General features: G+C 44.0%; 1 protein-coding gene across 1 annotated transcript in view; it reads right to left on the bottom strand.

Moving 5' to 3' along the window:
* LOC130115851 (1-phosphatidylinositol 4,5-bisphosphate phosphodiesterase eta-1-like) overlaps positions 1-26,005 on the bottom strand; it is a 46,636-nt gene that overhangs the window by 12,765 nt on the left and 7,866 nt on the right. The window contains exons 3-7 of the mRNA XM_056283699.1: positions 25,883-25,945; positions 11,230-11,324; positions 8,676-8,773; positions 8,284-8,463; positions 3,067-3,174 (exon numbers count right to left, since the gene is read on the bottom strand). Of these exons, the coding sequence (XP_056139674.1) occupies positions 3,067-3,174; positions 8,284-8,463; positions 8,676-8,773; positions 11,230-11,324; positions 25,883-25,945 (544 nt within the window). The remainder of the gene's footprint in view (positions 1-3,066; positions 3,175-8,283; positions 8,464-8,675; positions 8,774-11,229; positions 11,325-25,882; positions 25,946-26,005) is intronic.

Raw genomic sequence — 26,005 nt, forward strand, 5'->3', positions numbered from 1 at the left:
CATCATCGCATGTGACAGACTACAGTAACTTCAGAATGTGTGTCTTGTGTGTCTGTGTGTGCGTGTTTGTGTGGGTGTGTATGTCTCTGTCATGGACTGTCGGGTTTATTTATCCTAACGGGGATACCGTGACTGCACTCTGACCTCGGCGACTGCTTTTGACTTTATCACATATGATCAACAAATACACCGTTAAAAACACATGTCGGCTTGATCATAGCGGAAACAGGAAGACTGGCAAAGGAAAACCCAAGGACCCCCCCCCCATCTTGTTTTTTTTTGGGGGGGGGTCCTCTTCAAATCAGTATAGAGATAAATACAGGGAGTAAAATCAGCTGTTATATAATGGAGGTCATAGTATTTAATAGTTCAGCTTCCTGGTCCTCTTTCAAAAATTTTTTCAAATTTTGTACATAAATGTAACGATGATGATGATGATGATGATGATGATGATTTCTTTCATGTTCCCTGTTTTACATCCTGTAGAGCCGGGCCCAAACTGTGCACCCGAGGCACTATAGGGCAGATGTCGCTTGATTGACAGGACTCGTCGTAATACGTGGGCTGTTCCGAGTAGGGCGACCTTCTGGACTGCATGGCTGTTGACGTTGCCTGGGATACGATTGGTGAACTTTCCCATTCCCTTCTCCGTGAGTCCTAGAGCTCCGATGGCCACCGGTGCTGTTTCGGTCTTCATACCCCACATCCTGTCGATTCCAGTCTCCAGGTCTTAGTACTTGGTCAGCTTCTCCGGGACCTTCACCGAGGTGGTTTTTTCGGACGGTGTTGACCTGTCGATGAGCATGCACCTCTTTTGCTTCCTGTCCCTGATAACGATGTCGGGCTTGTTGGCTTTTATCTCTCCGTCAGTGTGAGTGGGCGTGTCCCAGAGGAGGGTGACGTCATTGTACACAGTGACCGTTTTTGGCTGATGTTGGTACCACTTCTCGGTCGTCTTGATCTTGTAGCTCCTGCAGATCTTCCAGTGCAGGTATGCTGCTGCCTTGTTGTGCCTGTACATGTACTCGGTCTTCGTGTACATGTACTCGGTCTTCGTGTACATGTACTCGGTCTTTGCCAGTTCCGGGCAGCCTGAGACCATATGGTCGATGGGTTCTTCGTACATTCCCCAGATTCTGCCTTTCGGGTCTGGTTCATCTTTGGTGATGCGATGGTGATGGGTCTGGTTACCAGGCTCCGGTCTTGTGCAGTGATTATCAGGCCCTCCATCGCTGCTTTCAGTCCGGTGCTCCTCAGCCACTGGTGGGTCTTTGGTTGGTCCACGTCTGCGTCTCTCATTGTTGCAGTTGCTGCTGGCCATGATGTTCTGCTTCACTCGTTTGGCGAAGATGGTACTTGCCTCATTTTCTGTTGGTGGGGTTTCGGGAGATCAAGCTCTTTCTTGAACTGTGCTGCTTCTTTGTTATTGATGGAGTAGATCTGATGTTTTACTATTATTGTTATTATTATTATTATTATTATTACAGTTGAAGTCCTGAACCTTGCTCACTATAATGAATGAAAGAAAAGAAATACAGGAACACTAAACTGTTAACCAATAGGTTCAGCTGTACTTAGTACAACTGTAAATAAAAATGACTGGTAAAATAACTAGTGTACAGTAGTAAAAACAATCATGAGTAAGAGCATCAACCAATAACCTGTGTGTGTGTGTGGGACAACTAAACCTCCGATGTGGTGATATTTATTATGCGTCTACAAATCTTGTAAAAAGCACGCTGGTCCCCTGGTTCAGACTGTTCAGAGCAGTTAAGCTGAACGCTCCACTGCGGACAAAATCACGTGGCACATTTTGGCCGTTTTGCTTTTCATCGAGTATTCTGCTAGCTGCACTCTTGAGATGCGACTGTGCACAGAGTCTGAATCAACACATACACAAAAAGTGAAATATCAACACGCCATCGGTGTCCTTGCAGGACGGAAGCCGGGGAAAGCAGCCCGCCCCACCCAGACGTCACCGAGTTAAAATGACGCACAATTCTTTTTTCTTACTTTTAAGGTAGCGCAACAGTGACGAGAGTCTGTGAGATTTGAATTTCACAGCAGTGAGATAGAGGCGAGGTCCAAAACACTGAGTCTTAAAACGTGAGACTTGACAGGACTGTACAGAGGCGTCTGATGCCCCTTTCCCACTGCATGGTACCGGCCCGACTCTACTGAACTCTACTCGCTTTTTTGGGTTTTCCATTGGGCAGAAGTTAGGGATAGCACCTGGTACCAGGTACTTTTTTTGGTACCACCTCCGTCGAGGTTCCAAATGAGCTGAGCCGATACTAAAAGGTGACACAAACTACTACTACTACTACTACTATTACTACTACTACTACTACTACTTTTTTCGGCTGCTCCCGTTAGGGGGCGCCACAGTGGATCATCCGTTTCCATCTCTTCCTGTCCTCTGCATCTTCCTCTGTCACACCAGCCACCTACATGTCCTCCCTCACCACATCCATAAACCTCCTCTTTGGCCTTCCTCTTCTCCTCTTCCCTGGCAGCTCCACATTCAGCATCCTTCTCCCAGTATACCCAGCATCTCTCCTCCACACATGTCCAAACCATCTCCATCTTGCCTCTCTTGCTTTGTCTCCAAACCGTCCAACCTGAGCGGTCCCTCTAATATACTCGTTCCTAATCCTAATCCTAATAGTTCCTAATTCATGTCACCTTTAAGGTGACATGAAAATACCACTATAAATAAATAAATAAAATATAAATATAACTCTATGTGTATTTATTTAAATATAAATAAAATCTTAAAAGACAAACTAGCCAACACACCCACAAATGACCAGCGGGGCTTCGGCGTGAGGGGACGCTATCTGCAGTGGAAAACGAAATTCCTAAAAGTAAAGCGAGTAGAGCTGAACAGAGTAGAATCGAGCTGAGCCGGTACCATGCAGTGGAAAAGGGGCAAAAGAGAGACAGCAAGAGATACAGACAGATAGAGAGTTTTTTGGCGTCTGGCTCTTCTTGTGGGTAGAGCAAGAGAGAGAGAGAGAGTGTGTGTGTGTGTGTGTGTGTGTGTGTTGTGTGCGTGCACACTACCTTTGCACATAGGAGGGGGCTTGAGGACATAACCGCTTCCTCCATTCAGCATGAACTTGGCTCTGTTGAGCTGCATCATCCGGCCCTCAGTCTGGTAGTTCAGAGCAACTGAAGGCGATGGAGAAGAAAAACAGTTTATTCAGTTACGTGGACTTACTGCTCAGCGGCTTGACCCTATAAATGTTAATCATGCTAATTAATCACAGCTGTATTCAAATGTCGGTTGAATGGACTGTGGAAATCGATACGAGGTTATTCGTTCATCTGCGGCGGAGATCAATGCGTGGCGGAGAAGCATGAACCGAATGCCTCATTCACCCCGTCTCCATTACATCAGCTGCAGTACTGACAAATCATTAATCAGCCTCTTTTCTTTTTTTTGTTGACCCCTCCCCTTTTTTTCTGCCCAATTGTATCCGGCCAATTAGCCCACTCTTCTGAGCCGCTGCTCCACCCACTCTGCCGATCCGGGGAGGGCTGCAGACTACCACATGCCTCCTCCCATACATGTGGAGTCGCCAGCTGCCTCTCTTCACCTGACAGTGAGGAGTTTCGCCAGGGGGACGTAGCGCATGGGAGGATCACGCTGTTCCCCCCAGCCTCCCCCCGAACAGGCGCCCCAACCGACCAGAGGAGGCGCTAGTGCAGCGACAAGAACACATACCCACATCCGGCTTCCCACCCCGCAATTGAGTCTGGAGGGACGCCCGACCAAGCCGGAGGTAACACGGGGATTCGAACCGGCGATCCCCATGTTGGAGCCAACAGAATAGACCGCCACGCTACCCGGACGCCTAATCGTCCCCTTTTAAATCTCTCATACAGTCTTTCTGTACAAAAAGGAGCCTTTATTTCCATCTGACCCTCACAGAGGAGAACGGATGAAAATGATGAAGAAGAAACAAAACACAAAGTAAAAACAGACAAGATGGCCGCATCACAGCTGTTCATGAAGCAAACCAATTTGGGAGGACACATCAGAAAGAGCCCTGTGTGATGGCCTGGCGGCCTGTCCAGGGTGTCTCCCCGCCCGCCGCCCAATGACTGCTGGGATAGGCTCCAGCATCCCCGCCACCCTGAGAGCAGGATAAGTGGTTTGGATGATGGATGATAGATGGAAGATGGATAAACACAGAGAGCCTTGAGAATTCCCCTGTTCCTCTGCCTTTAATCTCAGTGACCCCAATTTTTTTTCCCACCATTTCATTTGAATCACTCGTACTGTAATTTTCTCCTACGCTTACTGACTCCCGGCCTTACTGCGACGCCATACATACTCAGACAACACACAGACGCACAACCCAATGTAAACACATACACACACCTTGCACAGCCAGGTTTTGTTTTTTTTAAACGCACGTGTCAGTTGTGCTCCACGCAGACGACTGACACATGCGAACCGCTGGATGTGACATCAGCTATGTGTACATGCACGTCATTATATGTGTGTGTCATCTGCCATCTATGTGGGCTTTGGTATGCAAAATAAATGTGTTTGCACTTTGTAGATGTGTGCTGAAAGGAAAGCATCCGGCGTGGATGTTGACTAACAAGGCCAACAGATCTGGAACAGCAATCTGTTTATTTCAACAGAAAGAAGTCAACTCAACAGTTTACGAGGCTTTTTTTTTTTAGACAGCTGGAAACTAAAACTAGAAAAGGAGACAGAGAAAAGGCAAAGGAGAGGGTGTTTTGGTGAGGTTTTACTCCAGGTCAGTATGGTTGTATTTTTTAAATCAACTTAACCTCTGCTGTTGACAGGCCAGGCATACGACGGGGGAATTGTGCGCCGATGCAGACGGTTATTCTGTGAATGGAGTTTAGATTCTCCACCTGCAAAGGTCATCTTTATGAATGATCAAGAACCACTTATATTAACGCCATCCTCCGGATAATCTGTGGGATGACGAGAGCAAAGCGTTTTTGTTCTGCATTTATAGCTGCCACTGGTCTTCCTCGGCGGCTCGGTGGCGCAGTGGTTAGCGCAGTCGCCTCACAGCAAGAAGGTCCTGGGTTCGAGCCCCGGGGTTGTCCAACCTTGGGGGTCGTCCCGGGTCGTCCTCTGTGTGGAGTTTGCATGTTCTCCCCGTGTCTGCGTGGGTTTCCTCCCACAGTCCAAACACATGTAGGTCAGGTGAATCCGCCGTACTACATTGCCCCTAGGTGTGAATGTGTGTGTGCCCCGTGTGATGGCCTGGCGGCCTGTCCAGGGTGTCTCCACACTTGCCGCCCAGTGACTGCTGGGATAGGCTCCAGCATCCCTGAGAGCAGGATAAGCAGTTTGGGTAATTGATTGATGGCCCTCCTCTTCAGCATGTTTGATCAGAAGTGCAAAACACCCACGAATTAAACTGACAACACTGCAGAAATCCACAGACTGGGGCGGTCGGACCGCCCCGAACCTCAGACACTACTATCTGGCTAACCAGCTTCAGTTTATCATCGGATGGCTGCAGCCAGAGAAACAATTAAATCCTAGCTGACTGGAAATAGAACAAACCTGATTGTCGGGAATTATCCGATTTCCCTTCATCCCTGGTGAATTTGCCCAATTTGTGGAGCCATGAATAAGAAAAGCTGCCTGCAAATGGAAAAAGATCCTAGATATGGCCGATCATTTGTTTTTGTTTTTTTTTGAAAGGGAAACATTCAAGACAGATTATAGTGTCAGGGGAGATTATGCAGTAAGAAACCTTGGAATTATACATTTTGAATTTCCCAAATGACAGCTTTTCCCGTTAGTGTTCCTTTGTATGTACTTTCTCTCTTCGGTGTTTCTGATGACAGTCTTTTCGCACCTCGTGCATGGAAAGATCATTTGTTGTTATGGAGCCAGCTGAAGGAAAAGCACCTGGTTCGTAATTTGAATATAGTCGACATTTGTAACGGTTTCCTGAGGATTTGCTTAACCTTTGGATAGAGACACGGCTCATATAGCTCCAGAAAGTCCCATATAAACAACCTACCTGTGAAACTAAACGACACACTCAGCCTCATCACCATATCCTAAAGGAATAACCGAAACACCCTTATTGCCAAACTATCACAGACGGAAACTCACCAAGAACCACCCTCATTTTTTCTCTTCCATTTTTCTCCCCAATTGTATCCGGCCAATTACCCCACTCTTCTGAGCCGTCCCGGCCGCTGCTCCACCCCCTCTGCCAATCCAGGGAGGGCTGCACACTACCACATGCCTCCTCCCATACATGTGGAGTCGCCAGCCGCTTCTTTTCACCTGACAGTGAGGAGTTTTGCCAGGGGGACGTAGCATGTGGGAGGATCACGCTATCCCCCCCCCCCCCTGAACAGGCGCCCTGACCAACCAGAGGAGGCGCTAGTGCAGCACCCAGGACACACACCCACACCCACCTGCAGACACGGCCAATTGTGTCTGCAGGGACGCCCGACCAAGCTGGAGGTACCGCGGGGATTTGAATCGGCGATCCCCGTGTTGGTAGGCAACGGAATAGACCGCCACCCCTCCTGGACACCTGAACCACCCTAATTTTGATACGGGTACCAGATTCATGGCAAGACGTGGGACCACCTTGACGATCCTTCCAGGTTATCGCCACCGTTGATCACAGGAAGAAGCTTTCATCTCCACCGTAAAACAGAAACGCTCGCCTTCAGATTATGGTGGAGACGGGACAATGATCTGAGTGGATCAGCTTAAATCTGAAACCCTCTCCCCCTCTCTCCCTCTTGTGTCTTTGTCCCTGTTTCACATTTACACACACAGACGCAGACCCACACCAACCTCCCTTTGTACTGTGCCAAATGCCGATAACTTGTGTTCAGTCATAAATCGTGACTCCTTGTCTCTGTATGTGTCTGAATTATTGTGAATTAACTGTTTCACCGTTTAGCCATCCGGCCGATATCACTCGGCTGACAGTTTCACGAGCAGTGACCTGACGGTGTATCTGATGTCGCCGTGTCGGTGTTGCCCCAACGACATCATGAGTAACGTTGCTCCAGGACCGTCACTGCAACTGACCAATCATGTTGTCGTGCAGTCATGCCTTTGTGACTTGGGGAAGAAGAAGGTTGTGGGTTCGTGCGGGTTAGCTATCGGTTAGGTTAAGCTTGGCTATCGGTTAGGGTTAGAATAAGGTCAGTCTAACTGCCTCGCACTGTCAGTTGGGTTTCTAGTTGGGCACCTTTTGGGCTATTTTTTGGTTCCTGCCTATAACATAGTGGTCCTACGGGCAGAACTTATTTCTGCTGCTCCAGCGTTCCACACGTAATTAGTAAAACGAAACACCTTTCAAGCAAAACGTACCAGAACAACACTAGCAAGACTTCAGACGAGAACAAGGGCGAAGCGAGCAAGATTCAGCCCCCCTTACATAGTCAGCTGCCTACAAGGTGCGTTCGAGTTTAACTTCATTTCATTGTTTTTTTCTATGACATAATTAATGCATAATTTACATATGCAGCAAATGTGTCAGCTCAATATGCTACCTGTTGTACTGCTGCAGGGGAATTAAGAACTACGAATACAAGAAATATATGCATACATTTCATTTATTGTATTTTTTCTTGTTCTTTTTAACCCAGTTCTGACGGGTTGATCTGATAGAGGAAGAAAGCCTCGTTTTTTTAACCATCACCTCGTGCCTCATGTCTGTTGCTGGAGGGCGCTATAGTGAGAGTTAATATTACTCTGCTGACAATTTCATGAGCAGAGATCTGACTCACCTATAACTGTATAACCCAAACTGACTGAAATTATTATTGCTATTATTAATGTTTGTTCTGTTTGTGCTCCATGCCAGGTGACCGTGGTCTCGAGTCACATGAAATAAATGAAATGAAAAGTCACAGCAGGTATTGAATCTGTATGGGAGGTCCCTGCCGAGTTCCCCGTCTTAAAATACAGCCGAGTGTACGTGATGTAAGGTTGGACGGTTTGGAGACCAAGCAAGAGAGGCAAGATGGAGATGGTGTGGACATGTGTGGAGGAGAGATGTTGGGTATACTGGGAGAAGGATGCTGAATATGGAGCTGCCAGGGAAGAGGAGAAGAGGAAGGCCAAAGAGGAGGGTTATGGATGTGGTGAGGGAGGACATGCAGGTGGCTGGTGTGACAGAGGAAGATGCAGAGGACAGGAAGCGGCGGAAACGGATGATCCGCTGTGGCGCCCCCTAACGGGAGCAGCCGAAAGTAGTAGTATTAGTAGGTGGTGTACGGTACGGGGAGCTGCCTTACCCAGCTGGCAGCCAACGTTCCAGTAGAACTGGGGGTTGAAGTTGGAGGAGTCGATGCGATAGGCGGACGGGTAGATCCGTGACAGCTGCCGCTGGTTGAAGCCCAGGAACTGTTCAGCCTTGTGATGGACCAGAGACTGGGCCCTGGTCTCGCTGAATGACAGAACGTCACCCGGAGTCCCTGGAAGTACCACGGGTCAGCAGTGAGACGGACAACTCGGGAAAAGCGTTGCACGTATAGCTATGCGTGTGTGTCTGCGCAAATACGAGCGTTTGTGTATGTGCAGATGTGCCTGTGGGCGAAGGTCAGCTGTGAGGAAACAGTTTCATGTGTCCGCGAGTGTGTACGTGCATATGCATTTGCACGGGTAGCTGGCTGCGTGTGTCGTGTACCTTCATACAGACACTCTTGCGAGGCGACGGAGTTGGTGAACACCACCAGATCCGACAGATCTCGACTCAGCTGCATCGTCTTCCTTTTCCGTCCACCTCTACCAGAGCAAAGGGACATGGGGGAAGTGTGAGTAAGACACCGAGAGAGGAGGAGAAATGCACCCCGAGAGACCAATAGCTTGGATACCTATAGAAGGAGGGACAGAGAGTGGGATACATGTACACATATCTATACACACAGAGGCACTGCATGACAATCCCACCTGAGGCGGGCGGGATTGTCCGCCAACATGGCGGCCTTCCCGAACTGCAGGGGAGAGCACCACCGAAGGGGGGGAAGATACCTTAAAAGGGTTTAACTAGAATATGTGCAGCGCAGATAGCTTTACACACTCAAACCCGAGTTATAACACACATATGCACGCACACAAACACACACACACACTCGAGAGCTGTCACTCAAGTAGATTCTTGGCAGCATGCTAGGCCATGTTTGCACTGTGACCAGGTCCCTGCAGACGTGCACATGAACACGTATGAATATGGAGCAGTGACTCCACACCGGCAGACTGGAGAGACATGAAGGACGTCGACACACACCGAGGGAAGAAAGAAAACCGCTGAATTTCCACACACCTTGCTCAGGCTGGCGACACACACACACACAGACACACACACATTATAAAAACAGCCTCAGAAGTAGAAACATAGTGTGTGTGTGTTTGTGTGTCCTGACATCCTATTCCTTTTTCTCCCCAACTGTATCCGGCCAATTACCCCGCTCTTCCAAGCCGTCCCGGTCTCTGCTCCACCCCCTCTGCCGGTCCGGGGAGGGCTGCAGACTACCACACGCCTCCTCCCATACATGTGGAGTCGCCGGCCGCTTCTTTTCACCTGACAGTGAGGAGTTTCACCAGGGGGACGTAGCGTGTGGGAGGATCACGCTATTCCCCCCCAGTTCCACCCTCCCTCCCGAACAGCAGCTCCGACTGACCAGAGGAGGCGCTAGTACAACGACCAGGACACGCACCCACATGTGGTTTCCCACCCACAGACACAGCCAGTTGTCTCTGTAGGGACGCCTAACCAAGGCGGAGGTAACACGGGGATTCGAACCGGCGATCCCCGTGTTAGTAGGCAACAGAATACACCGCCACGCCACCCGGACGCCCCGACATTCTATTTCTGAGGACACATTTCAGACTAAAGACCAGTTAATTGGGGACAGCTTGTCCAGTTGAGGACAAAAGCTGATTTTTGGGTCAGTGGTTAAAGTCAGGCATGTAGCTCTGATGGTTAAGGGTGGGGTTAAGGGTCAGGGAATGGATGCAAGTCCATGCAACGTCCCCAAAGTGACCGGAGTAAAGGTGTGTGTGCGATTCAAATGCACGCCGCGACACATCCGGGGGAGTCTCGGCTCCTCTCTCAACTCTCCGCCACTCTGTTCGCATCAGAAAGAGGCTGTTCTCCGAAGGCGTCCCACAAAAGGTGGGGTGACGAATGAAGATCAGGAGTCGGGCCCTTTAACGTTCTTTCTTCGGTACCAGCAGAGTGCTACGCCTGCGGTGACAGCGAGGCTTCGTCTAGAAACCTCAGATCCCCAAGTTCCCTCTCCCCGTGTTAGAGGTCGTCGGGGAAAATCCTCTGGTGGTTTGTGTTACACGGGCTCTCAGCAAGCTGTGGCCACGCTCCCACCCACATGTTAGGACACTCTTAAGCAAACTGTTGATAAGTAGAAATAAAATAAAATACCAACACGGGGCTCACTGGTTCGAATCCCCGTGTTACCTCCGGCTTGATCGGGGCGTCCCTACAGATACAAGTGGCCGTGTCTGCGGGTGGGAAGCCGGATGTGGGTATGTGTCCCGGTCGCCGCACTAGCGCCTCCTCTGGTCAGCCGGAGCTCCTGTTCGGGAGGGAATAGTGTGATCCTCCCACACGTGGTGAAACTCCTCACTGTCAGGTGAAAAGAAGCGGCTGGTGACTCCACATGTATGGGAGGAGGCACGTGGTAGTCTGCAGCCCTCCCCGGATCGGCCGAGGGGACGGCACGGAAGAGCGGGGTAGTTAGCTTGTGTACAATTGGGGGGGAAAAAGGGGTAAAAATCCAGAAGAAAACATTTTTAAAATGCAAATCAGATGTGTAGCTGGTTTTAACGGAATGCTAGTAGTACACAATCAAAAACATCCATCCATCCATCCATCCATCCATCCATCCATCCGCTTGTCTTGCTGCCAGGGTCGCGGACCTTCCTGCCGCGAGGCGACCCCGCTAACCACTGCACCACCGTGCCGATGGAGGAGGCTGAAAAGAATTACCATTAAATAAATGAAAGAAAATCCTTTGCCCTCGTTCTTTATCGCGTATTCTCCTTTCAATCACTTTTACTCCATTACATGGGAGCGCCATTTTTTTTTTTTAACGTGATATTCAGGAGTTCATTTTTGTGCATAATTCAGTGTTTCTATTGAGCTTCTCTAATTTACACGTGTGTTTGTGTGTGTCAGTGGTAGCTAAGCCTCGGCGTTACAGTGAAGTTAGATGCAGGGTCACCTGTTGAACTGTCCTCCAGCCTCCCTCCCGTAGCTCTCCTGACAGTCCTCGTCCTTGTCCACGCTCTGGCATGTCAGTCTGGATTTAGAATGCCTCTGTAAAGGGAAAGGGCACACACATGAATACACACACACACACACACACACACACACACACACACACACACACACAAACCCTACCCATGCACACATACGTTTGTTTACATATCCTCACCAGGACAAGAATTTTCAAACTCCTATTTCCCTAACCTTGAAATTAACCCTACCATGAACTTTAACCCTAACCCCGTCCTAACCATAACCCTCACCTTAACCATAAAATGTAATCATTTAATCATTAATTGGATCTGGCCTCACTCTTCACCTCACTCTCAACACACCTCACTCCCGAGTGGTCCCGGTCGCTGCTCCACCCCCTCTGCTGATCTGGGGGGGGGGGGCTGCAGACTACCGCATGCCTCTTCCAGTACATGTGGAGTCGCCAGCCGCTCCTTTTCACCTGACAGCGAGCAGTTTCGCCAGCGTGTGGGAGGATCACGCTATCCGCCCCAGTCCCCCACCCCCCGCGAACAGGCACCCCGACCGACCAGAGGAGGCGCTAGTGCAGCAACCAGGACATATACCCACATCCAGCTTCCCACCAGCATACACGGCCAATTGTGTCTGTAGGGATGCCCGACCAAGCCGGAGGTAACGCGGGGATTCGAACCAGTGATTCCCGTGTTGGGAGGCAACGGAATAAACCACTACGCTACACGGACTCCCCCACAACACAAATTTCCAACCCAACTTTAAGCCCAACCATAACCCCAAATGAAACCCAGATATTAAACCTAGCCCCTAGCTCAGATGTAAACCTTTTTCTCATGCGGACCTCAATAAGGTCTCCACAAGGGAGGTGGTGGTCGGGACTTTAACTGTACTTATGAGAACATTAGGTCCTTGTGAGTGTATAGATCAATGAAAGCACACACACACACACACACACACACACACACACACACACACACACACACACACACACACACACACACACACACACACACACACACACACACACACACACACTTGTCCAATATTTCCAATGTCCCAAACATGACTTATAATAGTCACTGTTCTCACATGATGCAGGTTCACTTGCACTTAAAACAGGTTCAACAGAACATGTTGAAGATGATTAAAACAGGTTCAGTAGAACATGTTGAAGATGATCAAAACAGGTTCAACAGAACATGTTGAAGATGTTCAAAACAGGTTCAGTAGAACATGTTGAAGATGATTACAACAGGCCCAGTAGAACTTGTTGAAGATGATTAAAACAGGTTCAGTAGAACTTGTTGAAGATGATTAAAACAGGTCCAGTAGAACTTGTTGAAGATGATTACAACAGGTCCAGTAGAACATGTTGAAAATGATTAAAACAGGTTCAGTAGAACATGCTGAAGATGATTAAAACAGGTCCAGTAGAACTTGTTGAAGATGATTAAAACAGGTTCAGTAGAACATGCTGAAGCTGATTAAAACAGGTTCAGTAGAACATGCTGAAGATGATTAAAACAGGTCCAGTAGAACTTGTTGAAGATGATTAAAACAGGTTCAGTAGAACATGCTGAAGCTGATTAAAACAGGTTCAACAGAACTTGTTGAAGATGATTAAAACAGGTTCAACAGAACATGTTGAAGATGATTAAAACAGGTTCAACAGAACATGCTGAAGATGATTAAAACAGGTTCAACAGAACATGCTGAAGATGATTAATCAGGTCCAGTAGAACATGTTGAAGATGATTACAACAGGTCCAGTAGAACATGCTGAAGATGATTAAAACAGGTTCAGTAGAACTTGTTGAAGATGATTAAAACAGGTTCAGTAGAACATGTTGAAGATGATTAAAACAGGTTCAGTAGAACTTGTTGAAGATGATTAAAACAGGTTCAACAGAACATGTTGAAGCTGATTAAAACAGGTTCAGTAGAACATGCTGAAGATGATTAAAACAGGTTCAGTAGAACATGCTGAAGATGATTAAAACAGGTTCAGTAGAACATGTTGAAGATGATTAAAACAGGTTCAGTAGAACTTGTTGAAGATGATTAAAACAGGTTCAACAGAACATGTTGAAGCTGATTAAAACAGGCTCAGTAGAACATGTTGAAGATGATTAAAACAGGTTCAGTAGAACATGTTGAAGATGATTAAAACAGGTTCAACAGAACATGTTGAAGATGATTAAAACAGGTTCAGTAGAACATGTTGAAGATGATTAAAACAGGTCCAGTAGAACATGTTGAAGATGATTAAAACAGGTTCAGTAGAACATGCTGAAGATGATTAAAACAGGTTCAACAGAACATGCTGAAGATGATTAAAACAGGTTCAACAGAACATGCTGAAGATGATTAATCAGGTCCAGTAGAACATGTTGAAGATGATTACAACAGGTCCAGTAGAACATGCTGAAGATGATTAAAACAGGTTCAGTAGAACTTGTTGAAGATGATTAAAACAGGTTCAGTAGAACATGTTGAAGATGATTAAAACAGGTTCAGTAGAACTTGTTGAAGATGATTAAAACAGGTTCAACAGAACATGTTGAAGCTGATTAAAACAGGTTCAGTAGAACTTGCTGAAGATGATTAAAACAGGTTCAGTAGAACATGTTGAAGATGATTAATCAGGTCCAGTAGAACATGTTGAAGATGATTAATCAGGTCCAGTAGAACATGTTGAAGATGATTAAAACAGGTTCAACAGAACATGCTGAAGATGATTAAAACAGGTTCAGTAGAACATGTTGAAGATGATTAATCAGGTCCAGTAGAACATGTTGAAGATGATTAAAACAGGTTCAGTAGAACATGTTGAAGATGATTAATCAGGCGCAGTAGAACATGTTGAAGATGATTAAAACAGGTTCAACAGAACATGTTGAAGATGATCAAAACAGGTTCAGTAGAACATGTTGAAGATGATCAAAACAGGTTCAGTAGAACATGTTGAAGATGATTAAAACAGGTTCTGTAGAACTTGTTGAAGATGATTACAACAGGTCAAGTAGAACTTGTTGAAGATGATTAAAACAGGTTCAGTAGAACATGCTGAAGATGATTAAAACAGGTCCAGTAGAACTTGTTGAAGATGATTACAACAGGTTCAGTAGAACATGTTGAAGATGATTAAAACAGGTTCAGTAGAACATGCTGAAGATGATTAAAACAGGTTCAGTAGAACTTGTTGAAGATGATTACAACAGGTTCAGTAGAACATGTTGAAGATGATTAAAACAGGTTCAGTAGAACATGCTGAAGATGATTAATCAGGCTCAGTAGAACATGCTGAAGATGATTAAAACAGGTTCAGTAGAACATGCTGAAGATGATTAAAACAGGTTCAACAGAACATGTTGAAGATGATTAATCAGGCTCAGTAGAACATGTTGAAGATGATTAAAACAGGTTCAACAGAACATGCTGAAGATGATTAAAACAGGTTCAGTAGAACATGTTGAAGATGATTAAAACAGGCTCAGTAGAACATGCTGAAGATGATTAAAACAGGTTCAGTAGAACATGTTGAAGATGATTAAAACAGGTTCAACAGAACATGCTGAAGATGATTAAAACAGGTCCAGTAGAACTTGTTGAAGATGATTAAAACAGGTTCAGTAGAACATGCTGAAGATGATTAAAACAGGTCCAGTAGAACTTGTTGAAGATGATTAAAACAGGTTCAGTAGAACATGCTGAAGCTGATTAAAACAGGTTCAACAGAACTTGTTGAAGATGATTAAAACAGGTTCAACAGAACATGCTGAAGATGATTAAAACAGGTTCAACAGAACATGCTGAAGATGATTAAAACAGGTTCAACAGAACATGCTGAAGATGATTAATCAGGTCCAGTAGAACATGTTGAAGATGATTACAACAGGTCCAGTAGAACATGCTGAAGATGATTAAAACAGGTTCAGTAGAACATGTTGAAGATGATTACAACAGGTTCAACAGAACATGCTGAAGATGATTAAAACAGGTTCAGTAGAACTTGTTGAAGATGATTAAAACAGGTTCAGTAGAACATGCTGAAGATGATTAAAACAGGTTCAGTAGAACATGTTGAAGATGATTAAAACAGGTTCAGTAGAACATGTTGAAGATGATTAAAACAGGTTCAGTAGAACATGTTGAAGATGATTAAAACAGGTTCAGTAGAACTTGTTGAAGATGATTAAAACAGGTTCAACAGAACATGTTGAAGCTGATTAAAACAGGTTCAGTAGAACATGCTGAAGATGATTAAAACAGGTTCAGTAGAACATGTTGAAGATGATTAATCAGGTCCAGTAGAACATGTTGAAGATGATTAATCAGGTTCAGTAGAACATGTTGAAGATGATTAAAACAGGTTCAACAGAACATGCTGAAGATGATTAAAACAGGTTCAGTAGAACATGTTGAAGATGATTAATCAGGTCCAGTAGAACATGTTGAAGATGATTAAAACAGGTTCAGTAGAACTTGTTGAAGATGATTAAAACAGGTTCAACAGAACATGTTGAAGCTGATTAAAACAGGTTCAGTAGAACTTGCTGAAGATGATTAAAACAGGTTCAGTAGAACATGTTGAAGATGATTAATCAGGTCCAGTAGAACATGTTGAAGATGATTAATCAGGTCCAGTAGAACATGTTGAAGATGATTAAAACAGGTTCAACAGAACATGCTGAAGATGATTAAAACAGGTTCAGTAGAACATGTTGAAGATGATTAATCAGGTCCAGTAGAACATGTTGAAGATGATTAAAACAGGTTCAGTAGAACATGTTGAAGATGATTAATCAGGCTCAGTAGAACATGTTGAAGATGATTAAAACAGGTTCAACAGAACATGTTGAAGATGATCAAAACAGGTTCAGTAGAACATGTTGAAGATGATCAAAACAGGTTCAGTAGAACATGTTGAAGATGATTAAAACAGGTTCAGTAGAACTTGTTGAAGATGATTACAACAGGTCAAGTAGAACTTGTTGAAGATGATTAAAACAGGTTCAGTAGAACATGCTGAAGATGATTAAAACAGGTCCAGTAGAACTTGTTGAAGATGATTACAACAGGTTCAGTAGAACATGTTGAAGATGATTAAAACAGGTTCAGTAGAACATGCTGAAGATGATTAAAACAGGTTCAGTAGAACTTGTTGAAGATGATTACAACAGGTTCAGTAGAACATGTTGAAGATGATTAAAACAGGTTCAGTAGAACATGCTGAAGATGATTAATCAGGCTCAGTAGAACATGCTGAAGATGATTAAAACAGGTTCAGTAGAACATGCTGAAGATGATTAAAACAGGTTCAACAGAACATGTTGAAGATGATTAATCAGGCTCAGTAGAACATGTTGAAGATGATTAAAACAGGTTCAACAGAACATGCTGAAGATGATTAAAACAGGTTCAGTAGAACATGTTGAAGATGATTAAAACAGGCTCAGTAGAACATGCTGAAGATGATTAAAACAGGTTCAGTAGAACATGTTGAAGATGATTAAAACAGGTTCAACAGAACATGCTGAAGATGATTAAAACAGGTCCAGTAGAACTTGTTGAAGATGATTAAAACAGGTTCAGTAGAACATGCTGAAGATGATTAAAACAGGTCCAGTAGAACTTGTTGAAGATGATTAAAACAGGTTCAGTAGAACATGCTGAAGCTGATTAAAACAGGTTCAACAGAACTTGTTGAAGATGATTAAAACAGGTTCAACAGAACATGCTGAAGATGATTAAAACAGGTTCAACAGAACATGCTGAAGATGATTAAAACAGGTTCAACAGAACATGCTGAAGATGATTAATCAGGTCCAGTAGAACATGTTGAAGATGATTACAACAGGTCCAGTAGAACATGCTGAAGATGATTAAAACAGGTTCAGTAGAACTTGTTGAAGATGATTAAAACAGGTTCAGTAGAACATGCTGAAGATGATTAAAACAGGTTCAGTAGAACATGTTGAAGATGATTAAAACAGGTTCAGTAGAACATGTTGAAGATGATTAAAACAGGTTCAGTAGAACATGTTGAAGATGATTAAAACAGGTTCAGTAGAACTTGTTGAAGATGATTAAAACAGGTTCAACAGAACATGTTGAAGCTGATTAAAACAGGTTCAGTAGAACATGCTGAAGATGATTAAAACAGGTTCAGTAGAACATGTTGAAGATGATTAATCAGGTCCAGTAGAACATGTTGAAGATGATTAATCAGGTTCAGTAGAACATGTTGAAGATGATTAAAACAGGTTCAACAGAACATGCTGAAGATGATTAAAACAGGTTCAGTAGAACATGTTGAAGATGATTAATCAGGTCCAGTAGAACATGTTGAAGATGATTAAAACAGGTTCAGTAGAACATGCTGAAGATGATTAAAACAGGTCCAGTAGAACATGTTGAAGATGATTAATCAGGTCCAGTAGAACATGTTGAAGATGATTAAAACAGGTTCAGTAGAACATGTTGAAGATGATTAAAACAGGTTCAGTAGAACATGTTGAAGCTGATTACAACAGGTTCAACAGAACATGCTGAAGATGATTAAAACAGGTTCAGTAGAACATGTTGAAGATGATTAAAACAGGTTCAGTAGAACATGTTGAAGATGATTAAAACAGGTTCAGTAGAACATGTTGAAGATGATTAAAACAAGTTCAGTAGAACATGTTGAAGATGATTAAAACAGGTTCAGTAGAACATGTTGAAGATGATTAAAACAGGTTCAGTAGAACATGTTGAAGATGATTAAAACAGGTTCAGTAGAACATGTTGAAGATGATTAAAACAGGTTCAGTAGAACTTGTTGAAGATGATTAATCAGGTCCAGTAGAACATGCTGAAGATGATTAAAACAGGTTCAGTAGAACATGCTGAAGATGATTAAAACAGGTTCAGTAGAACATGTTGAAGATGACCAAAACAGGTTCAGTAGAACTTGTTGAAGATGATTAATCAGGTCCAGTAGAACATGTTGAAGATGATTAATCAGGTTCAGTAGAACATGCTGAAGATGATTAAAACAGGTTCAGTAGAACATGTTGAAGATGATTAATCAGGTTCAGTAGAACATGCTGAAGATGATTAAAACAGGTTCAGTAGAACATGTTGAAGATGATTAATCAGGTTCAGTAGAACATGCTGAAGATGATTAAAACAGGTTCAGTAGAACATGTTGAAGATGATTAATCAGGTCCAGTAGAACATGTTGAAGATGATTAAAACAGGTTCAGTAGAACATGTTGAAGATGATTAAAACAGGTTCAGTAGAACATGTTGAAGCTGATTACAACAGGTTCAACAGAACATGCTGAAGATGATTAAAACAGGTTCAGTAGAACATGTTGAAGATGATTAAAACAGGTTCAGTAGAACATGTTGAAGATGATTAAAACAGGTTCAGTAGAACATGTTGAAGATGATTAAAACAGGTTCAGTAGAACATGTTGAAGATGATTAAAACAGGTTCAGTAGAACATGTTGAAGATGATTAAAACAGGTTCAGTAGAACTTGTTGAAGATGATTAATCAGGTCCAGTAGAACATGCTGAAGATGATTAAAACAGGTTCAGTAGAACATGTTGAAGATGATTAAAACAGGTTCAGTAGAACTTGTTGAAGATGATTACAACAGGTCCAGTAGAACATGTTGAAGATGATTAATCAGGCTCAGTAGAACATGTTGAAGATGATTAATCAGGCTCAGTAGAACATGTTGAAGATGATTAAAACAGGTTCAGTAGAACATGTTGAAGATGATTAAAACAGGTTCAGTAGAACATGTTGAAGATGATTAAAACAGGTTCAGTAGAACATGTTGAAGATGATTAAAACAGGTTCAGTAGAACATGTTGAAGATGATTACAACAGGTCCAGTAGAACATGTTGAAGATGATTAATCAGGCTCAGTAGAACATGTTGAAGATGATTAATCAGGCTCAGTAGAACATGTTGAAGATGATTAAAACAGGTTCAGTAGAACATGTTGAAGATGATTAAAACAGGTTCAGTAGAACATATTGAAGATGATTAAAACAGGTTCAGTAGAACATGTTGAAGATGATTAAAACAGGTTCAGTAGAACATGTTGAAGATGATTACAACAGGTCCAGTAGAACATGTTGAAGATGATTAAAACAGGTTCAGTAGAACATGTTGAAGATGATTAAAACAGGTCCAGTAGAACATGTTGAAGATGATTAAAACAGGTTCAGTAGAACATGTTGAAGATGATTAAAACAGGTTCAGTAGAACATGTTGAAGATGACCAAAACAGGTTCAGTAGAACATGTTGAAGATGATTAAAACAGGTTCAGTAGAACATGTTGAAGATGATTAAAACAGGTTCAGTAGAACATGTTGAAGATGATTAAAACAGGTTCAGTAGAACATGTTGAAGATGATTAAAACAGGTTCAACAGAACATGCTGAAGATGATTAAAACAGGTTCAGTAGAACATGTTGAAGATGATTAAAACAGGTTCAGTAGAACTTGTTGAAGATGATTAATCAGGTCCAGTAGAACATGTTGAAGATGATTAAAACAGGTTCAGTAGAACATGCTGAAGATGATTAATCAGGTCCAGTAGAACATGTTGAAGATGATTACAACAGGTCCAGTAGAACATGCTGAAGATGATTAAAACAGGTTCAGTAGAACATGTTGAAGATGATTACAACAGGTCCAGTAGAACATGCTGAAGATGATTAAAACAGGTTCAGTAGAACATGTTGAAGATGATTAAAACAGGTTCAGTAGAACTTGTTGAAGATGATCAAAACAGGTTCAGTAGAACATGTTGAAGATGATTAATCAGGCTCAGTAGAACATGTTGAAGATGATTAAAACAGGTTCAGTAGAACATGTTGAAGATGATTAAAACAGGTTCAGTAGAACATGTTGAAGATGATTACAACAGGTCCAGTAGAACATGCTGAAGATGATTAAAACAGGTTCAGTAGAACATGTTGAAGATGATTAAAACAGGTTCAGTAGAACTTGTTGAAGATGATCAAAACAGGTTCAGTAGAACATGTTGAAGATGATTAATCAGGCTCAGTAGAACATGCTGAAGCTGATTAAAACAGGTCCAGTAGAACATGCTGAAGATGATTAAAACAGGTTCAGTAGAACATGTTGAAGATGATTAAAACAGGTTCAGTAGAACATGTTGAAGATGATTAAAACAGGTTCAGTAGAACTTGTTGAAGATGATTAAAACAGGTTCAGTAGAACATGCTGAAGATGATTAAAACAGGTCCAGTAGAACTTGTTGAAGATGATTAAAACAGGTTCAGTAGAACATGTTGAAGATGATTAATCAGGTCCAGTAGAACATGTTGAAGATGATTAAAACAGGTTCAGTAGAACATGCTGAAGATGATTAATCAGGTCCAGTAGAACATGTTGAAGATGATTACAACAGGTCCAGTAGAACATGCTGAAGATGATTAAAACAGGTTCAGTAGAACATGTTGAAGATGATTAAAACAGGTTCAGTAGAACTTGTTGAAGATGATTACAACAGGTTCAGTAGAACATGTTGAAGATGATTAAAACAGGTTCAGTAGAACATGCTGAAGATGATTAATCAGGTCCAGTAGAACATGTTGAAGATGATTAAAACAGGTTCAGTAGAACATGTTGAAGATGACCAAAACAGGTTCAGTAGAACATGCTGAAGATGATTAAAACAGGTTCAGTAGAACATGTTGAAGATGATTAATCAGGTCCAGTAGAACTTGTTGAAGATGATTTCCAGACTTCATCCCTTATATACTTATGTACTGGGTGACACTATATAGTCATATGCAGCACAAACGCCTCCCAGAACCATTTCATCCAAGTTTTACACATGCATATGAGTGTGACAGAAAGCTGCCTACACACTGTGTACTACATACATGTATTACATGGCCCCGCCCACACAGAACTGTTGCTTTAAGAGCTCTGTGATAGTGATAGTGGTGCTGTGATGATCAGTGATTACTTTTATAGTCTGCATATGGTACATGTGGATCTAGTGGAGTGAGCCGTTTGTTTTTTTCCCAAAGGATGGTTGGTATCAATGTAGTAGTATTTGTGTGTGTGTGTGTGTGTGTGTGTGTGTGTGTGTGTGTGTGTGTGTGTGTGTGAGTGTGTGGATACATTGATGCAAGTGTGTGTGCATGCATTGAAGTGTGTATGCGTGTGTGCATGTGTACATGCATTGATGCATGTGTGTGTGCATGTATTGATGCGTGTGTGTGTGTGTGTGTGTGTGTGTGTGTGTGTGTGTGTGTGTGTGTGTGTGTGTGTGTGTGTGTGTGGATACATTGATGCAAGTGTGTGTGCATGCATTGATGTGTGTATGCGTGTGTGCATGTGTACATGCATTGATGCGTGTGTGTGTGTGTGTGTGTGCATGTATTGATGCGTGTGTGTGTGTGTGTGTGTGTGTGGATACATTGATGCAAGTGTGTGTGCATGCATTGATGTGTGTATGCGTGTGTGCATGTGTACATGCATTGATGCGTGTGTGTGTGTGTGCATGTATTGATGCGTGTGTGTGTGTGTGTGTGTGTGTGTGTGTGTGTGTGTGTGTGTGTGTGTGTGTGTGTGTGTGTGTGTGTGGATACATTGATGCAAGTGTGTGTGCATGCATTGATGTGTGTATGCGTGTGTGCATGTGTACATGCATTGATGCGTGTGTGTGTGCATTTATTGATGCGTGTGTGTGTGTGTATGTGTGTATGCACTGAAGTGTGTGTGCGTGCATGCATTGATTGTGTGTATGCATGTGTGCATGTGTACATGCATTGATGTGTGTGTGTGTGTGCATGTATTGATGCGTGTGTGTGTGTGTGTGTGTGTGTGTGTGGATACATTGATGCAAGTGTGTGTGCATGCATTGATGTGTGTATGCGTGTGTGCATGTGTACATGCATTGATGTGTGTGTGTGTGTGTGTGTGTGTGTGTGTATGTGTGCATGCACTGAAGTGTGTGTGCGCGCATGCATTGATTGTGTGTATGCATGTGTGCATGTGTAAATGCATTGATGTGTGTGTGTGTGTGTGTGTGTGTGTGTGTGTGTGTGTGTGTCTGTATACATTGATTTAAGTGTGTGTGGATACATTGATTTAAGTGTGTTAGTGTGTGTGTGCGTGGGGGGGGTACGGTGGTGTGGGTAATCACATAGAGTGTGTGTTTTTCTGAGCATGTACTTCAGTCATGAGAGGAGAAACGTTCCTGTTACCGATAAAAAGAGGTTGAGGACAGGATAAGGGTTGTGGTAATTACAGGGTTTGGGCTGCTAGCCAACAGATAACTTGCACACACGCACGCACGCACACGCGCGCGCACACACACACACACACACATTTGCAGATTCATGCACACGAACACATGCACACGTGGGAGGATGTATAATGAAAAGAGAGAAGTAAAGAATGAAGGGGAAATAAAGGAATTTCTGCCCTTTAATTTCACCCGTATGCACTCCATTCCTTGTGTATAGACATATCTGAAGATTGTGTTGTTGTGTTGTTATCTTATGTCATATGCACTGTTAGATACACAAAACCGAAGCCAAACCCCATGTGTGTGCAAACCTAGATGGCCAAGAAACGGGATTCGGTAAATATAAAACTGTCGAGACAAAATGAATTGTGATTTGGGGGGGAAAGAGGCTAAAAGAGGCTACGTTGAGCATTACATAAAAACCAGCAGGTCAGTAATGGCGTTTAGATGTTTTGCAAATCTACTACTATTACTTTTGGCTGCTCCTGTTAGGGGGCGCCACAGCAAATCATCCGTCTCCATCTCTTCCTGTCCACTGCATCTTCCTCTGTCACACCAGCCACCTGCATGTCCTCCCTCACCACATCCATAAACCTCCTCTTTGGCCTTCCTCTTCTCCTCTTCCCTGGCAGCTCCATATTCAGCATCCTTCTCCTAATATACTCGTTCCTAATCCTGTCTTTCTTCGTCACTCCCAATGAAAATCTTAGCATCTTCATCTCTGCCACCTCCAGCTCCACCTCCTGTCTTTTCAACAGCGCCACTGTCTCCAAACCATACAACATAGCTGGTCTCACCACCATCTTGTAAACCTTCCCTTTAACTCTTGCTGGTACCCTTCTGTCACACATAACTCCTGACACTCTTCTCCACCCACTCCACCCTGCCTGCACTCTCTTCTCCACCTCTCTCCTGCACTCCCCGTTACTTTGGACAGTTGACCCCAAGTATTTAAACTCATACGCCTTCATCACCTCCCCTCCTTGCATCCTCACCATTCCACTGTCCTCCCTCTCATTCACACATAGGTACTCCGTCTTGCTCCTACTGACTTTCATACCTCCACCTCTCCAGTGCATACCTCCACCTCTCCAGTGCATACCTCATCTCGTCCGTCACCCTGTCCATGACATCCATTTACAAATGCACTGTGTTAATGTCATTGTGGTTCATTTAATATTCCATGCGTGGTATGGATATTTGCAAATCCCAAATTAATCACTCAAACAAGAAGTATATATTTTGTTCTGTTTGGATTTCCCCCCCTTTTTCTCCCCAATTGTACCCATCCAATTTATGATCTGCATATTTGATTCGGCCAAGATTTTACGCCGGATGCCCTTCCTGACGCAACCCTCCCCGTTTCTCCGGGCTTGGGACCGGCACTGAGAATGCAATGGCTTGTGCATCCTCAGTGGCTGGAAGAAATGGAAACGGAGGATCTGCTGCGGCGACCCCTAACGGGAGGAGCCAAAAGTCGTAGCAGTAGTGTACCCATCCAATTACCCCACTCTTCCGAACCGTCCCGGTCGCTGCTCCACCCCCTCTGCCGATCCGGGGAGGGCCGCAGACTACTACACGTCTCCTCCGATACATGTGGAGTCACCAGCCGCTTCTTTTCACCTGACAGTGAGGAGTTTCACCAGGGGGACGTAGCGCGTGGGAGGATCATGCTATTCCCCCCCCCCCCGGACAGGAGCCCCAACCGACCAGAGGAGGCGCTAGTGCAGCGACCAAGACACATACCCACATCCGGCTTCCCACCTGCAGACACGGCCAATTGTGTCTGTAGGGACGCCCGACCAAGCTGGAGGTAACACGGGGATTCGAACCGGTGATCCCCGTGTTGGTAGGCAACAGAATAGACTGCCACGCCACCTGGACGCCCAAGAAGTAAATTTTAACTAGTTACAACTCACCAACTATGTTACTAGGTGGAGAAAGATATCTGCTATTGATCAACTGAATTGATGAACTGAATTTGATTTTACATGCTGTGTCATGCCCAGCGGTGTCCCTAAGAACAACCCCAGACCTAGCCGTACAGCTAACTACGTACCCGTTAGCCTGACACAACGTTCAACCCGGGCCTGAACCCTTTGCTTCTTTACAACCCCTGTAAACCGCTGAACAGCCGACTCCTTACATCGGTGCACAATAACCGCAGGCAAAAGAGGATCCTGAACGAACCAAAACCAGTAAACGCACCACAATGATGCGCGAAGGCCGTTAACAGAGGTGTTGCAAACTCATGAGAGAACAGCAATAAATTAAAAAATAAATAAATAAAGGGGGTTTGCAGGACTGGAAAATGTATTCAAATCCATCAGCCCACACAGCTTTCCTTCCGCTGGCCGTTACAGATGAGTAGCGTAAGCAGGAACAACCATCTGCCTGATTCCTACCTCTGAGACAATACCATGAGGACCCTACAGGACAGACCATGAAATAAAATAGCACTGATCACTGTAAAGCTGTGGGTAACGTGCAGTAATGTGCAGAGGTTTTAGACTTGTGCTGTGGCAGAGATCACTGCAGACGGGGGGGGGGGGATGCTGTCAGAACACTTCCCCCTCATAACCACGAGGAATAACCACGAGCAATGACCAGGCAACGTCGGCGATAGATCACTCTTAGCCACGTGCGATCTTTTATATCCGACCAGCGGGCATGCCACCTCCACCCCTCTGATGAAGACTCGGTAGACAAGAGGACTCCAACTGCCCATTCACCCTGACTCACGGGTCATCACCCACAACTCTGTATCTCTTGGGCACGATAAAGAAATGCAGGAGAGCAGCTGCAGGAGGACTGTACAACAGGGTATACAGGAGACGTGTGAAATCTGTCTTTTTGACTCTGCAGATAAATCATGATCTTATTGTATGCAACACAGCAGATTATCCCGAAACAATCATCTCGAAGTACTCTAATTTCCACCAATTAAGTAAGGTAAATTCTGTGAAGTCCCACTGCACAACTGTAACCATGCAGTGCAATTTTATTTTTTGCTTTTCTACTACAATCTGAGCATTATGAGGTTAAAAAAAAAAAGGTATGGAGAGTTTTTTCAAGTTAAGACAAGCTCTCCATTCAACAGCTTATTATAAGATGCTCATCAATAAAAAAAAAAGCAATGATCAGCAGAAAAAGCACCTTCTCAAGTTTTTCATTCCAGGAGAGTGTAAAACTGTGCAAGACAGTTTTTCCCGTTTTAATGACCACAGTGCAACACAGGTGATGTGATGATCAACACAAATAAAGACCCGCACACAGAACTAATGAAACAGGGAAATACGAATGCGTGTTACGCGTGTTGCTCACCTTCTGTTTGAGTGTCGTGATGAAGGATCGACTCTGAGATTTCTTCAGAACCCCTCTGGAATTCTGGACACGAAAAAAGCTAAATTAGTGTGTGTGTGTGTGTGTGTGTGTGTGTGTGTGTGT

This window comes from Lampris incognitus, chromosome 7, assembly GCF_029633865.1.
Source record: "Lampris incognitus isolate fLamInc1 chromosome 7, fLamInc1.hap2, whole genome shotgun sequence".
Classification (NCBI taxonomy): domain Eukaryota; kingdom Metazoa; phylum Chordata; class Actinopteri; order Lampriformes; family Lampridae; genus Lampris; species Lampris incognitus.